This window comes from Xiphophorus maculatus, chromosome 23 (assembly GCF_002775205.1).
Source record: "Xiphophorus maculatus strain JP 163 A chromosome 23, X_maculatus-5.0-male, whole genome shotgun sequence".
Classification (NCBI taxonomy): Eukaryota; Metazoa; Chordata; class Actinopteri; order Cyprinodontiformes; family Poeciliidae; genus Xiphophorus; species Xiphophorus maculatus.
The window spans coordinates 16,799,439-16,815,920 of NC_036465.1; the positions used below are offsets into that span (position 1 = coordinate 16,799,439).

The window sequence follows — 16,482 nt, forward strand, 5'->3', positions numbered from 1 at the left end:
TAGTCTGCTGTGACGCATGAAAAGAAAGGAGGAGACTGAAAATAAACAGCTTTAAGAATCTCGTGGTCATCAGCGACCCCTCGCGCCATAATTATAAACTGTGAGAAACGTAAAAGAAATGATACAAAACCTAATAGCGCAGATTTTGTTCAACATATGAAAGTATGACATTTTAACACAGCACAAATCATTTAAACTTATTGCTAATGGATATCAAATCATGTGAAACATGTGAATAAGTGAAACATGAACAAACTGCAGAAATTATGCAACTGATAAACATATACATTTAAAGACATCCTTGAAATCGATCTATAATTATCGTACAACTGAAAAACATTTTAAAAAACAGATAAAATGACAGCACCGTTACGTATAAAACGTCTTTAAAACCTGCTTTGTCGACAAGATAAAACATTTATCGGTTTAATTTTAACAATAGAAGTATTAATTCCCTGTCTGTAAAATGTTGGTAGAAAATATAAATACACGTATTAGAATATGTCATACATGGGAACTAGCAATAAAATACACTATTTATCTAGCAATTAATTTTGCACAATGTAATCAGTGACCAATATTAACTCACCTTTTCTGTGTTTGGTAAAGTTTGAGTTCTGGTAAAAGTGTCTCCTCCATTAATACTGATCAGTTCAGCATCTACAGGTGGAAACGGTGCGGGGAAAACCACTACGTCACTCTTCAGTGTGTCGGAACTGAAACACACGTCATACTGCTGAGTAGCTTTAGAGTAAGACCAGCTCCCATCAGGGTGGGTGGTGATCATGGGGGCGCTGTACCTGCTGAAATCACTGTCTGTCCTGTGGCATCTGACAGCTATTAAACTGATGAGACTCAGCAGAAAGATCACAGACACTGACACGATGGCGATCAGTAGATACAAGTTCAAATCAGAGAAGTTGTCCTCCTTTATAGGCACATGTCTGAACTGAGTCTGGACATCAGCTGTGCTTTCAACCACCATCACATCAATAGAAACAGTGGCTGACAGAGAAGGTTCTCCATTATCAGAAACTAACACCAACAAGTGGTGAGTTTTCAGGTCATTGTCGCTCATTCTCCTCTTAGTCCTGATTTCTCCGCTGCTGGTTCCGATCCTGAACAGGTTGTTTCCTTTGGGCTCCGACAGGTGATAAGAAAGCAGCGCGTTGTATCCAGAATCTGCGTCCACAGCCCTGATCTTTGCTACAAAGTATCCAGATTCAGCAGAATAAGGGATGGTCTCACTGTTAACAGAGCCGTGCTCAGAATAAGGAGCTAAAATAGTTGGATTATTATCATTTTCATCCAAAATGCACACATTAACAGTGACATTGCTGCTCAGTGGAGGAACACCAGAGTCTGTAGCCTGAACTTTAAACTGAAATGTCTTCAGTTCCTCATAATTAAAAGACTGCAGACTGATTATTTCTCCTGTATCCGAGTTGATGTTTATAAACGACGTCACAGGGATATTTTTGGCGTCACCCTCTAGTGAATAAGTTATTTTTGCGTTTTCATTCATATCAGGATCGACTGCTTTAATTTTAAAAATATTGGCTCCAACTGGGCTGTTTTCTTTCACATAAATATTGATCACGGATTCCAGGAAATGAGGCGCGTTATCATTAACATCAGAGATTTGTACATTAATAACGGTGGTGCTGGACAGAGATGGGACTCCGTCGTCATTAGCTATAATTGTGAGATTGTAAGTAGCATGTGCTTCTCGATCAAGGGGTCCATCTACAACTAAAGAGTAATAACTCTTATAATTAGTATTTAACTTGAAAGGAGTTGAACCAACAAGCTTACATCGAGTCTCACCGTTTTTACCACCATCTTTATCCGTCACTGTAACCAAAGCTACAACGCTTCCTATTTCAGCATCTTCTTTAACTGGGTTCATCAGTGATGTTACAACAATTTCTGGGGTATTATCGTTTACATCCACTACTTCTATTAAAAGCTTCCCATTGGATCTCCGAGGTGACACACCTTTGTCTGTGACTTGAACATGAATTTCGTACGCTGACTGTGCTTCATGGTCTAATTTACCTTTAAGGCTGATATCTCCGGTTTCTTCATTTATAAAAAAGATATCAGATGGGTTAAAGTTTGCACGTCTGACAAAGGAGAAAACTACTTTGCCATTGTTTCCTTCATCTAAATCTGTGGCATTGAGCTGAATAATTTTAGATCCCACGGGGGCATTTTCATTAACTCGAGCTTTATAAAGTGTTTTGATAAAATAAGGTGTGTTGTCGTTCACATCTAAAACATTAATAATTATTTGAACAGTTCCAGATTTTGGAGCTCTGCCTCCATCAGTAGCAGTGAGTGTCAGTTTAATAGTCGCTTGTTTCTCTCGGTCTAAAGCTTTCAGCAGCACTAATTCAGCAGATGCGCTGTGTTCTCCGCCGCTCTGTACGTCGAGGGAAAAGTATTCATTCACACTGAGCTTGTACGTCTTTACAGAATTGCTGCCTGAATCCGCATCGACTGGTAAAGGCAGCAGGAATCGCTCGCCCGCTGGTGAAGATTCAGAAATATTGACAGAGAAATATTTCTCTACAAAAGTAGGCGCGTTGTCGTTCACATCATTAATCACCACCTCGATGCGTTTATGCACTACAGGATCACTCAGTATGACCTCGATATTTAATGTGCATTTAATAATGTTCAGACAAATCTCTTCACGATCGATCCTCTCATTGACATAAAGCTCTCCTGTTTTAAAATTAGCTTCGAAGTATTTCTTACTGCGTCCCGACACAATATTTAGATTCCTGGTTTGCAGGTCTCGGACGTTGACGTTTAAATCCTTTGCGAGGTTCCCGACAACAGTTCCTTTGTCCGCCTCCTCGGTAATAGAGTAGGATATCTGAGCTGCAGACCAGTCGGATGCAAATAACATGACCAGGAAAAATAAGATCCCATTATTCCTTCTGCTGCTCATCGCTGATTTAAGAGAAACGCACGATATCCTTATTGTTTCTACACTGACACCATTAGTTCGGTAAATATGTTCAAAGCAAGTGATTCCACTCCCCGGTGTTGAGCCATGGTTTCTGCTCATCAAACAAAGCACACATAGTCTGCTGTGACGCATTAAAGAAAGGAGGAGACTGAAAACGGCAAGCTCACGAAACGCACGGTCATCAGCGACCTCACGCGCTGTAACCATATAGTATGAAAAATGTACAGAAAATATTCAGCATACAAAAAAATGACACTTTTATTATGCAAAATCACCTAAATTATTTGCGTCAAGCGGACATTTTTTTCATGTCAGTCTACTGTGATTCAAGCAAGATGAAGTAAAAAAATATAATGTGAACATACTAATAGTAAATGCAACAAACAAAGATAGAACATGTAATGATATCAATTTGAAAAACCCTTCATCCTTAAAGGACCGACGAAGGCAAGAAGTGAACTATTTTATACGAAAAAGAACATAAAATTACGGAAAGAATCTTAGATCGGCGCGTACTTGTCAAGGTAAATAAAATGTATCTGTTTCGTTGAAAAATAAAAATTAATATCCTTACTTTCACAATGATTAAAAACCATACACGTACGTTTCATTAAATATAGATATGTCAGTCATAAAATATTATTTCAAATATTTTCTCTGCAAGTTCCTTTTACACAAAATGCTTGTGATCAAAATAAACTCACCTTGTCTGTGCTTGGTAAAGTCTGAGTTCTGGTAAAAGTGTCTGTTCCGTTAATACTGATCAGTTCAGCATCTACAGGTGGAAACGGTGCGGGGAAAACCACTACGTCACTCTTCAGTGTGTCTGAGCTGAAACACACGTCATACTGCTGAGTAGCTTTAGAGTAAGACCAGCTCCCGTCAGGGTGGGTGGTGATCATGGGGGCGCTGTACCTGCTGAAATCACTGTCTGTCCTGTGGCATCTGACAGCTATTAAACTGATGAGACTCAGCAGAAAGATCACAGACACTGACACGATGGCGATCAGTAGATACAAGTTCAAATCAGAGAAGTTGTCCTCCTTTATAGGCACATGTCTGAACTGAGTCTGGACATCAGCTGTGCTTTCAACCACCATCACATCAATAGAAACAGTGGCTGACAGAGAAGGTTCTCCATTATCAGAAACCAGTACCACCACGGAGTGAGTTTTCAGGTCATTGTCGCTCATTCTCCTCTTAGTCCTGATTTCTCCGCTGCTGGTTCCGATCCTGAACAGGTTGTTTCCTTTTGACTCCGACAGGTGATAAGAAAGCAGCGCGTTGTATCCAGAATCTGCGTCCACAGCCCTGATCTTTGCTACAAAATATCCGGCTTCAGCTGAATAAGGGATGGTCTCACTGTTAACAGAACCAAGTTCAGAATATGGCGCAAGAATTGTTGGATTATTATCATTTTCGTCCAAGATTAAAACATTTACAGTCACGTTGCTGCTGAGTGGAGGAACACCAGAGTCTGTAGCCTGAACTTGAAACTTAAACGTTTTCAGTTCCTCGTAGTTAAAAGACTGCAGACTTATTACGTCACCAGTGTTTGAGTTGATGCGTAATACTGAAGAAACTGGCATACTCTTTTGAAAAGCATTCGAAAATCTGTAGATAACTTTTGCATTGTCATCCGCATCCGTATCAATTGCACTTATTGTGCAAAGTTTTGAACCGACTGGGCTGTTTTCTTTGACAAAAACGTGAATCACGGGTTCGGTAAAACGAGGTGCGTTATCATTAACATCTGCAACTTGTACAGTAATTACTTTGATGCTAGACAGACATGGACTTCCCTCATCTAAAGCTGTAACGGTAATTTCATATGTAGAGATGTTTTCTCTATCGAGCGGTCCATCAACTACTAATGAATAATCATTTTTGTAGTTGGACTTGAGCTTAAAGGGAAGCGATCCAGCTACGCTGCATCTAGTTATTCCGTTTTTCCCGCCATCTTTGTCACTCACCGTAATGAAAGCGACGACCGTCCCCTGCTCTGCATCCTCTCTTACGGGCGTCATCAAGGACGTGACAGATATTTCAGGAGAATTGTCATTAACATCAATAACCTCTATTAATAACTTGGCGTGCGCACTGCGTGGAGGGACCCCCTTATCCTTTGCCTGAACTCTGATTTCATAAGCACGTGTTTCTTCATAATCTAAGCCTTCTTTTACTGCTACTTCCCCGGTTTCTGCGTTTAAATCAAACAGGCTAGACGGATCAATAGTTCCCGTTTTTATGAAGAAATAACGAATGTCACTGTTCACACCTTCGTCCAAATCCGTCGCATTTAACTTGACAACAAACGTTCCGGGACTAACATTTTCTCTGATCTGCACCTTGTACAGAGATTTACTGAACACGGGACTGTTGTCATTCACATCTATGACGTTAACTGTCAGCTGCAATGTCCCTGATCTGGGTGGCATACCTCCATCTACAGCAGTGACAACAAGTTTAATCGCTGATTCTTTTTCTCTGTCCAAAGCTTTCTGCAGCACCAACTCGGCCAAAACGCCATGCTCTCCACCACTCTGTACATCCAGCGAGAAATGTTCATTCTGACTCAGCTTGTAGCTTTTTACTGCGTTGCTTCCTACGTCCGGATCCACCGCTGCAGGGAGAGGATATCTCTCTCCTGGTGATAATGACTCCCAGATATTTAATGTATGTGTTTGTTCAATAAACAAAGGCGAGTTATCATTTACATCAAGAACGTTTATCTCGATACGGTGCACATTCATTGGATTGCTTATAGCCGCTTGTATTTTCATAGAGCATTTTAGCGCATGTGGACAAAGCTCCTCTCTGTCTATTCTCTCAGTAACAAAGAGGTTGCCGGTCTTTAAATTCACGCCAAAATATGCCTTGCTGAAACCAGAAACAACACGTAGATCCCTGGTGTTCAGATCGTGCGCGTTCAGGTTTAGATCCTTAGCAACATTTCCCACAACAGTCCCTTTGTTCACCTCCTCGGAAACGGAATACGATAGCTGGGATGTGGAGCGCTCACAAAGAGAAAGCAGCGCAGCAGAATAAATCCAAAGATGCCCGTGTTGTGTTGCCCAAAACATCCTTAATGTGGCAACAAAGCAGACCCGATTATACCATTTATATTCAAAAAAATATGCAGATCCTATTTGCAGGACAGAGTATGTTCCTTTCCACGCCGTACGACCGAATGATAGGAAGCTACAAAGGCTGATGACGGGTTTTTCTTTTCGAGATCCACGAAGGAGGGTTTATGGAAGTATAATCTAATTCATAGTAATGGTCTCGAGTGACATCATGTGGTAGAAGATATATAGACACTTATCAGAATAGCAAACTAGCGTTGTAACTGAGATACATATCACGTACTCGTGGTTGTATTGCTTTAATAAAATCACAAAAAAAAGAAAATAAATATAATCTTCATGTAGAAGCTTAGAAATGTCAATAATAAATGCAAATATGAAAATAATTGTAAGAGTACAATGATAATTTCAAAACAAATATTATAACATGACATTTTATTTGAAATGTCCAAATAAAATGTATGAAGTTATAATCTTGTTCATGTTGCACAGTAGTGTGATAATTAATCTAATCTAGTATTTTTACATACATTGAAGAAACAAAGATAACTGGAGCGGAGTGAGGAGGTATTCAGATGCTGCATCTTTGACATCAGTACCATGGATAGCGCCGACATGACTCAGCTATTTTTTTCTTATTTTTTAACTGAGCAGTCTCGTTATATAAAGAAAACATATTGAGAGGACGTTCATTTCATGGTGATTGATATCCAGTGTTTCATTATGAGTCAATAGGACTATATTACAACATGTTATAACAGTGGCACATCAGAACAATAACTAATTGAGTACATTTTTGTAACATTTTATGGTGTTTATATCTCGCAGCAGTAAATGTTTGTATTTTTAGATCAAGTAAGCACCTAAGATTAGCTAGAGTATGTGAATTTCAAACTGGATGCACTACAGTATTGCAGTGGTGTCTCAAGGAAGATATATAATATTCATTGAACAACTCACACAAAAGTTAAAACATGTTCTTATGTGTTTGTAGAAATAAAGTTCAACCAGACACCTTCACTTCAGCAATGACAAGAGTTGATTTTAACAAAAAAGATAAATATGACAACATACAGTCTCGTTGATGACATACCTTATCATTGTTTGGTAAAGTCTGAGTTCTGGTAAAAGTGTCTCCTCCATTAATACTGATCAGTTCAGCATCTACTGGCGGAAACGGTGCGGGGAAAACCACTACGTCACTCTTCAGTGTGTCCGAGCTGAAACACACGTCATACTGCTGAGTAGCTTTAGAGTAAGACCAGCTCCCGTCAGGGTGGGTGGTGATCATGGGGGCGCTGTACCTGCTGAAATCATTGTCTGTCCTGTGGCATCTGACAGCTATTAAACTGATGAGACTCAGCAGAAAGATCACAGACACTGACACGATGGCGATCAGTAGATACAAGTTCAAATCAGAGAAGTTGTCCTCCTTTATAGGCACATGTCTGAACTGAGTCTGGACATCAGCTGTGCTTTCAACCACCATCACATCAATAGAAACAGTGGCTGACAGAGAAGGTTCTCCATTATCAGAAACCAACACCAACAAGTGGTGAGTTTTCAGGTCATTGTCGCTCATTCTCCTCTTAGTCCTGATTTCTCCGCTGCTGGTTCCGATCCTGAACAGGTTGTTTCCTTTGGGCTCCGACAGGTGATAAGAAAGCAGCGCGTTGTATCCAGAATCTGCGTCCACAGCCCTGATCTTTGCTACAAAGTATCCCGCTTCAGCAGAATAAGGGATGGTCTCACTGTTAACAGAGCCGTGCTCAGAATAAGGAGCTAAAATAGTTGGATTATTATCATTTTCATCGAGAATTAAAACATTGGCAGTCACATTGCCGCTTAGTGGAGGAACACCAGCATCTGTAGCCTGAACTCTAAATTGAAATGTTTTCAACTCTTCATAGTTAAAAGACTTTAGACTAATTATATCTCCAGTGTCTGAGTTAATGTTTAAAACAGATGATATTGGAATATTTTCAACGGCATTATCTAACAGTTTGTAACTAAGTTTTGCATTTTCATCCAGGTCTGGATCGAAGGCACGTACAGTGTAAATTTTTGAATTCAATGGCCTGTTTTCTTTGACATAAATGTACACGACTGGTTCTACAAAATGAGGTTTGTTGTCATTTACATCTGCCACCTGCACAGTGATCACACTGATGCAGGAGAGAGGAGGGTTCCCCTCATCTGTAGCTGTTATTGTGACATTATGAGCAGAAATGTTTTCTCTGTCTAGTTGTCCATCAACTACTAAAGAATAATCATTATTGTAGTTAGACTTCAGTTTAAAGGGACCAGATCCGATTACGTTACATTTAGTAACACCATTATTCCCTCCATCTTTATCACTCACTGTAACTAAAGCAACAATGGTCCCTAATTGTGCGTCTTCTCTCACTGGTGTCATTAAAGATGTGACAGATATTTCTGGTGCGTTGTCATTCACATCAATCACATTTATCAATAATTTCGCATATGCACTTCGAGGTGATGCTCCCTGATCTTTTGCTTGGACTCTAATTTCATAAGCGCGTGTTTCTTCATAATCTAGATTGCCTTTCAGAGTTATTTCTCCGGTTTCTGAATGTAAGTCAAAGATATTTGTTGGGTCAGTATTTCCTCTTTTAATAAAGGAGTACAAAATCTTACCGTTTATGCCTTCGTCCTTGTCTGTTGCATTTAATTTTATTACAGGAGTTCCAAGAGGGGCGTTTTCCTTCACACTTACTTTGTAAAGTGACTGACTGAAACTTGGTATATTGTCATTTGCATCTATAATATAAACATGTACGTTTATTGACCCTGATTTGGGAGGCTTACCTCCATCAATTGCCGTTAACAGAAGTGTTATGACCGAACGCGTCTCCCTGTCCAAAGCTTTCTGCAATACCAATTCAGCGGACACGCCATGTTCTCCGCCGCTCTGAACATCGAGAGAGAAATGTTCATTCTGACTCAGTTTATAGCTTTTCACAGCATTGCTCCCCATGTCTGCATCCACAGCCACGGGGAGGGGATACCGCTCTCCCGTTAGCGAGGATTCAGAAATATTTAGGGAATGTTTGCTCTCAACAAATGCGGGAGAATTGTCATTTATGTCTACTATATTCAGCTCTATGCGATGTGCAGTCATTGGATGACTTAGAACTGCTTGGATCTTTAGCGAGCATTTGATCAGATTCGGACAAAGTTCCTCTCTGTCTATTCTCTCGTTGACAAAGAGGTTTCCGGTTCGCAAATTAACGTCAACGTATTTCTTACTGTAACTCGAAACAACATGCAGTCCCCTGTCCTCCAGGTTCTGAAGATTCAAGTTTAAATCCTTTGCGATGTTCCCCACAACCGTGCCTTTGTTCACCTCCTCCGATATGGAATAGGACAATTGCGAGAACGAGCAGCCGCACAGACAAAGAAACGCTGCAAATGTAATCCATATGTATTCCTTTCCCCGTCGTGGATGCATCATGGGATCATAAAAGATAAATCAAGTGAAGTAATCATCTATCCGGCGTAAACATGTGTTAGTTCACAGGAACGGTGCTGACGGCAATCTATTCCGCTCCTCCAAGCGATTGTTGCACGACTAACGAGCCCTGCACGCGGCTTGCTGATGGCTAAAAAAAGAGAGATTTTTTTTTCTGTCTCGAAAGGAGGAGCTTTTAAATATATATTCAAACTAAAATCCGCGGTCTCCAGCGACATCAGGTGGTAAATAATCAGTTTGTTCCTGAAACCAAAACACTTTTATTAAAGGAAGCGGCGTTACGGCGAGGCTTTACAAATAACGATATGGATATTTGGGTTGGACCTAATATACAACTGAACAATTATTTACTGAAAAAAGTGGAGTTTTACAAGTGTCAACATGATTATAGTTACATAATTTTGGCTTAATGCTTCGACAATGTTGAAAAAGGCACTTTTCAATAAAGCATATATAATAGCTAGAAACCATGACATTTGTCAAAAAATGATATAGTAATTTTGAATCAAAAATGAAAGTTAAAAAGAAAAAAAAAACATAAAACCATTAGATGTGTATTGTTAAAACGACTTGCAACATAAATCCTACTAATATTTGAATACATATTACGGTATGTGGGAATATATCGCTTACCTTGTCTGTGTTTGGTAAAGTCTGAGTTCTGGTAAAAGTATCATTCCCATTAATACTGATCAGTTCAGCATCTACAGGTGGAAACGGTGCGGGGAAAACCACTACGTCACTCTTCAGTGTGTCTGAGCTGAAACACACGTCATACTGCTGAGTAGCTTTAGAGTAAGACCAGCTCCCGTCAGGGTGGGTGGTGATCATGGGGGCGCTGTACCTGCTGAAATCACTGTCTGTCCTGTGGCATCTGACAGCTATTAAACTGATGAGACTCAGCAGAAAGATCACAGACACTGACACGATGGCGATCAGTAGATACAAGTTCAAATCAGAGAAGTTGTCCTCCTTTATAGGCACATGTCTGAACTGACTCTGGACATCAGCTGTGCTTTCAACCACCATCACATCAATAGAAACAGTGGCTGACAGAGAAGGTTCTCCATTATCAGAAACTAACACCAACAAGTGGTGAGTTTTCAGGTCATTGTCGCTCATTCTCCTCTTAGTCCTGATTTCTCCGCTGCTGGTTCCGATCCTGAACAGGTTGTTTCCTTTGGGCTCCGACAGGTGATAAGAAAGCAGCGCGTTGTATCCAGAATCTGCGTCCACAGCCCTGATCTTTGCTACAAAGTATCCAGATTCAGCAGAATAAGGGATGGTCTCACTGTTAACAGAGCCGTGCTCAGAATAAGGAGCTAAAATAGTTGGATTATTATCATTTTCATCCAAAATGCACACATTAACAGTGACATTGCTGCTCAGTGGAGGAACACCAGAGTCTGTAGCCTGAACTTTAAACTGAAATGTCTTCAGTTCCTCATAATTAAAAGACTGCAGACTGATTATTTCTCCTGTATCCGAGTTAATGTTTATAAACGACGTCACAGGGATATTTTTGGCGTCACCTTCTAGTGAATAAGTTATTCTTGCGTTGTCATTCATATCAGGATCGACTGCGCTAATTTTAAAAATATTGGCTCCAACTGGGCTGTTTTCTTTCACGTAAATATTGATCACGGATTCCAGGAAATGAGGTGCGTTATCATTAACATCAGAGATTTGAACATTGATAACGATGGTGCTGGACAGAGATGGGACTCCATCGTCATTAGCTATAATTGTGAGATTGTAAGTAGCACGTGCTTCTCGATCAAGAGGTCCATCTACAACTAAAGAGTAATAACTCTTATAATTAGTATTTAACTTGAATGGAGTTGAACCAACAAGCTTACATCGAGTCTCACCGTTTTTACCACCATCTTTATCTGTCACTGTAACCAAAGCGACAACGCTGCCTATTTCAGCATCTTCTTTAACTGGGTTCATCAGTGATGTTACAACAATTTCTGGGGTGTTATCGTTTACATCCACTACTTCTATTAAAAGCTTGCAATTTGATCGAAGAGGTGACGCACCTTTGTCTGTAACCTGAACATGAATTTCGTATGATGACTGTGCTTCATAATCTAATTCACTTTTAACGCTGATATCTCCGGTTTCTTCATTTATAAAAAAGATATCAGATGGGTTAAAGTTTGCACGTTTGACAAAAGAGTAAACTTTTTTTGCGTTTTCCCCTTCATCTAAGTCAGTTGCATTGAGCTGAATAATTTGAAATCCTACTGGGGCATTTTCAGTAACTCGAGCTTTATAAAGTGTTCTGCTAAAAGACGGCGTGTTATCATTGGCATCTAAGACATTGATAATGATCTGGACAGATCCGGATTGTGGAGGCCTTCCTCCGTCTAAAGCAGTAAGTTTTAGGTTAATAACTCCTTGTTTCTCTCGGTCTAAAGCTTTCAGCAGCACTAATTCAGCAGATGCGCTGTGTTCTCCGCCGCTCTGTACGTCGAGGGAAAAGTATTCATTCACACTGAGCTTGTACGTCTTTACAGAATTGCTGCCTGAATCCGCATCGACTGCTAAAGGCAGCAGGAATCGCTCGCCCGCTGGTGAAGATTCAGAAATATTTACAGAGAAATATTTCTCCACAAAAGTAGGAGCGTTGTCGTTCACATCATTAATCACCACCTCGATGCGTTTATGTGCTACAGGATCACTCAGTATGGCCTCAATATTTAATGTGCATTTAATAATGTTCAGACAAATCTCTTCACGATCGATCCTCTCATTGACATAAAGCTCTCCTGTTTTAAAATTAGCTTCGAAGTATTTCTTACTGCGTCCCGACACAATATTTAGATTCCTGGTTTGCAGGTCTCGGACGTTGACGTTTAAATCCTTTGCGAGGTTCCCGACAACAGTTCCTTTGTCCGCCTCCTCGGTGACAGAGTAGGATATCTGAGCTGCAGACCAGTCGGATGCAAATAACATGACCAGGAAAAATAAGATCCCATTATTCCTTCTGCTGCTCATCGCTGATTCAAGAGAAATGCACGATATCCTTATTGTTTCTACACTATTTGTTCGGTAAATATGTTCAAAGCAAGTGATTCCACTCCCCGGTGTTGAGCCATGGTTTCTGCTCATCAAACAAAGCACACATAGTCTGCTGTGACGCATTAAAGAAAGGAGGAGACTGAAAACGGCAAGCTCACGAAACGCACGGTCATCAGCGACCCCACGCGCTGTAACCATATAGTATGAAAAATGTACAGAAAATATTCAGCATACAAAATAATGACACTTTTATTATGCAAAATCACTTAAATTATTTGAAACAAGCGGATTTTTTTCCATGTCAGTCTACTGTGATTCAAGCAAGATGAAGTAAAAAAATGTAATGTGAACATACTAATAGTAAATGCAACAAAAAAAGATAGAACATGTAATGATATCAATTTGAGAAACCCTTCATCTGTAAAGGACCGACGAAGGACAGAAGTGAACTATTTTATACGAAAAAGAACATAAAATTACAGCACGATGGAAAGATCCTTAGATCGGCGCGTATTTGACAGGGTAAAAAAACTGTATCTGTTTCGTTGAACAATAAAAATACATATCCTTAATTTCACAATGATTAAAAAAATACACGTACGTTTCATTAAATATAGATATCTAGAGATGTCAGTCATAAAATATGTGTTATGTTTGGAAGCTAGGACGAGGTAGAAGCTCAAGTAGACAAAGAACCCTTAACAGCTTTTATTCATAACTCGCTCTGCAGTAGAGCAACATCAAGTATTCCTTTCCTCTATCTTATCTCTTCTTCTTCTTCTCTCTAGCCTATTCTCGTACACCACCTAGTGGTAGACACAACAATATTATTTAAAATATTTTTTGCAAATTCCTTTTACACAAAATACGTGTGACCAAAATAAACTCACCTTGTCTGTGTTTGGTAAAGTCTGAGTTCTGGTAAAAGTGTCTGTTCCGTCAATACTGATCAGTTCAGCATCTACAGGAGGAAACGGTGCGGGGAAAACCACTACGTCACTCTTCAGTGTGTCTGAGCTGAAACACACGTCATACTGCTGAGTAGCTTTAGAGTAAGACCAGCTCCCGTCAGGGTGGGTGGTAATCATGGGGGCGCTGTACCTGCTGAAATCACTGTCTGTCCTGTGGCATCTGACAGCTATTAAACTGATGAGACTCAGCAGAAAGATCACAGACACTGACACGATGGCGATCAGTAGATACAAGTTCAAATCAGAGAAGTTGTCCTCCTTTATAGGCACATGTCTGAACTGAGTCTGGACATCAGCTGTGCTTTCAACCACCATCACATCAATAGAAACAGTGGCTGTTTCTGGAAATTTAGGCGCATTGTCATTGACGTCAGAAATATACATGTAGACAACAGCAGTACTAGTGAGCGCTGGACTTCCTTCATCTACAGCAGTGATAGTCAAATTATGAACGGATACAGTCCCTCTGTCAAGAGGACCGTCAATTATTAATGAATAATAGTTTTTTAGTTTGACGTTAATTTAAATGGGACGTCGTCTTGGATTTTACAGCTAGTGAGGCCATTCGAGCCTCCGTCTTTATCGCTCACTGTTACCAAAGCAACGACTGTTCCAACTGCCGCATCTTCCCGCACATTGCTCATCATGGACGTTATCGAGATTTCTGGTGCATTGTCATTAATATCAACAACCTCGAGCAACACCTTGGCGTAACCACTCCTTGGGGACGCGCCTTGATCTGTTGCACGCACTCTTAATTCATATACATCACTTTCCTCGTAATCCAAATCAGCTTTGACAATCATTTCGCCGCTCTCCGGAATAACACTGAATTTTCTAGAAGAGTCTGCCGTTCCCCCTCCCATTAAAAAATATGTGATGGCTGCATTCGGACCCTCGTCTAAATCAGTTGCATTTAATTTTAATATTGTTGTGCCCACCGGTATGTTTTCGCTGACACTTATTTTATAGAGCGAATTACTAAACAAAGGCGAATTATCATTAGCATCTATCACGTTTACGAGAATTTGCATGCTGCCAGACGTCAAGGGTTTTCCTCCGTCCACAGCTGTCAGGGTCAGTTTCATTGTGGATTGCTTTTCTCTGTCTAAAGCTTTTTGCAGAACCAACTCGGCAGATACGCTGCCGCGACTGCTGCTGACATCGATCGAAAAATACTCATTTGGACTCATTTTAAAGGTTTTGACTGAATTGATGTCAGTATCTGTGTCGTGAGCTGCTGGGAGAGGATATCTTTCCCCCGTGGAGGATGATTCAGAGATATTGAACACATGAATTTTCTCTGAGAATGCCGGTTCGTTATCAGTAATATCCATAATGTTTACTTCAATTCGATATACGTTCATGGGATCGCTCAGGATTCCCTGTATGTTTAAGGGGCACTTGGGTGTATTAGGACAAAGCTCTTCGCGGTCGATTCTGTCGCTTACAAACAACGCTCCTGTTTTTAAATTGGCTTCAAAATACGTCTTACTGTGTCCAGACACAATTCGAAATCCCCGTTGCTCCAGTTGCTGTGCGCTGACGTGTAAATCCTTAGCAATATTCCCGACCACTGTCCCTTTGTCCACCTCCTCGGAGACCGAGTAGGAAATCTGAGCGGAGGACCAATCCAAAAAACAAAGAGTAATGGCGAGCAGCATCCATTCGGATTCTCTTTTCAGTTTCCGATTCATTATTGTACAAGACGGTCAATCCAAACTAAGCTCCTTTATTTATAAAACGGCAAAAAAGTAAAAAATACGTTCGAAATCTCCGAGTCTCGAGACCATCTTGCCCCACGACGACGTCCGAACCAACACCAAGCACCGAGTGGTTCGTACTTCAGCAAGTAAAAAGAGGAGTTTCGAGCCATTAGGCGAGCATCAGGGAATGTATGGTCTCGTGTGACATCTTGTGTCCGATATACAGACTTTCATAGATTGAAAATAATGGGAAAGAAACCCCTGACAAAATCACTCAGTGGTATTGTTTTTTTTTCTTTACTGAAAAACCATCAGCCGGTCAGCCAAGTAATATTGACGTCAGCTGATAATCATAACCTTTAACCACACAGTGTGAAAAGTCTTAAACATAGTGACGGCTTTAGAAGAAAAGCACAAATAGATGAGCTGGCGGAAGAGAAAAGCTACGACTACTTTTATAATAATAATAATAATATATTATTAAATTATTAAATATTGAAGACGGCTCTTTCTAGTTATATTTACATATAATTTAACCAGTAGTCATATCGATATTGTTTTACAGGACCATGACTACCGCCATTTGCGAGGATTGGTGGACCACAAACGAACCAGTAAAAATTGTAAACTCAAAGCTATGCCAGATTTTACTTTCATTTAAAAGTGAATTTACTGCAAATTGACTGATAATGAACGTTTGTCATCGATGTTTGTCAACTTCACAACACAAATAGAAAACCAGCATACGTTTCATGGATTTAAACACATGAAGATCTTACTTCCAACGGAAGTTGCGGCAAGGAAATCGCTATTTTTTTTTTTCCATTTTTAAGAAATATAGTTTTGAAGATGACTCACCTTGTCTTTGTTTGGTAAAGTCTGAGTTCTGGTAAAAGTATCATTCCCATTAATACTGATCAGTTCAGCATCTACAGGTGGAAACGGTGCGGGGAAAACCACTACGTCACTCTTCAGTGTGTCTGAGCTGAAACACACGTCATACTGCTGAGTAGCTTTAGAGTAAGACCAGCTCCCGTCAGGGTGGGTGGTGATCATGGGGGCGCTGTACCTGCTGAAATCACTGTCTGTCCTGTGGCATCTGACAGCTATTAAACTGATGAGACTCAGCAGAAAGATCACAGACACTGACACGATGGCGATCAGTAGATACAAGTTCAAATCAGAGAAGTTGTCCTCCTTTATAGGCACATGTCTGAAC

General features: G+C 40.3%; 1 protein-coding gene and 1 pseudogene across 4 annotated transcripts in view; both read right to left on the bottom strand.

The window, feature by feature from the left end:
• LOC102228344 (protocadherin alpha-C2-like) overlaps positions 1 to 12,659 on the bottom strand; it is a 50,588-nt gene extending 37,929 nt beyond the window's left edge. The window contains exon 1 of one of the 4 annotated variants that reach the window (XM_023328422.1): positions 10,193 to 12,659. In XM_023328422.1, the coding sequence (XP_023184190.1) occupies positions 10,193 to 12,562 (2,370 nt within the window). In that variant the 5' untranslated portion in view covers positions 12,563 to 12,659. Of the gene's footprint in view, positions 1 to 589; positions 3,076 to 3,684; positions 6,179 to 7,159; positions 9,667 to 10,192 lie in introns of those variants that run through there. The other 3 variants (XM_023328419.1, XM_023328421.1, XM_023328423.1) reach the window with 3 other exon arrangements.
• Positions 12,660 to 13,326: 667 nt separating this feature from the next.
• LOC111607148 lies at positions 13,327 to 15,262 on the bottom strand (annotated as a pseudogene).
• Positions 15,263 to 16,482: the final 1,220 nt, after the last annotated feature.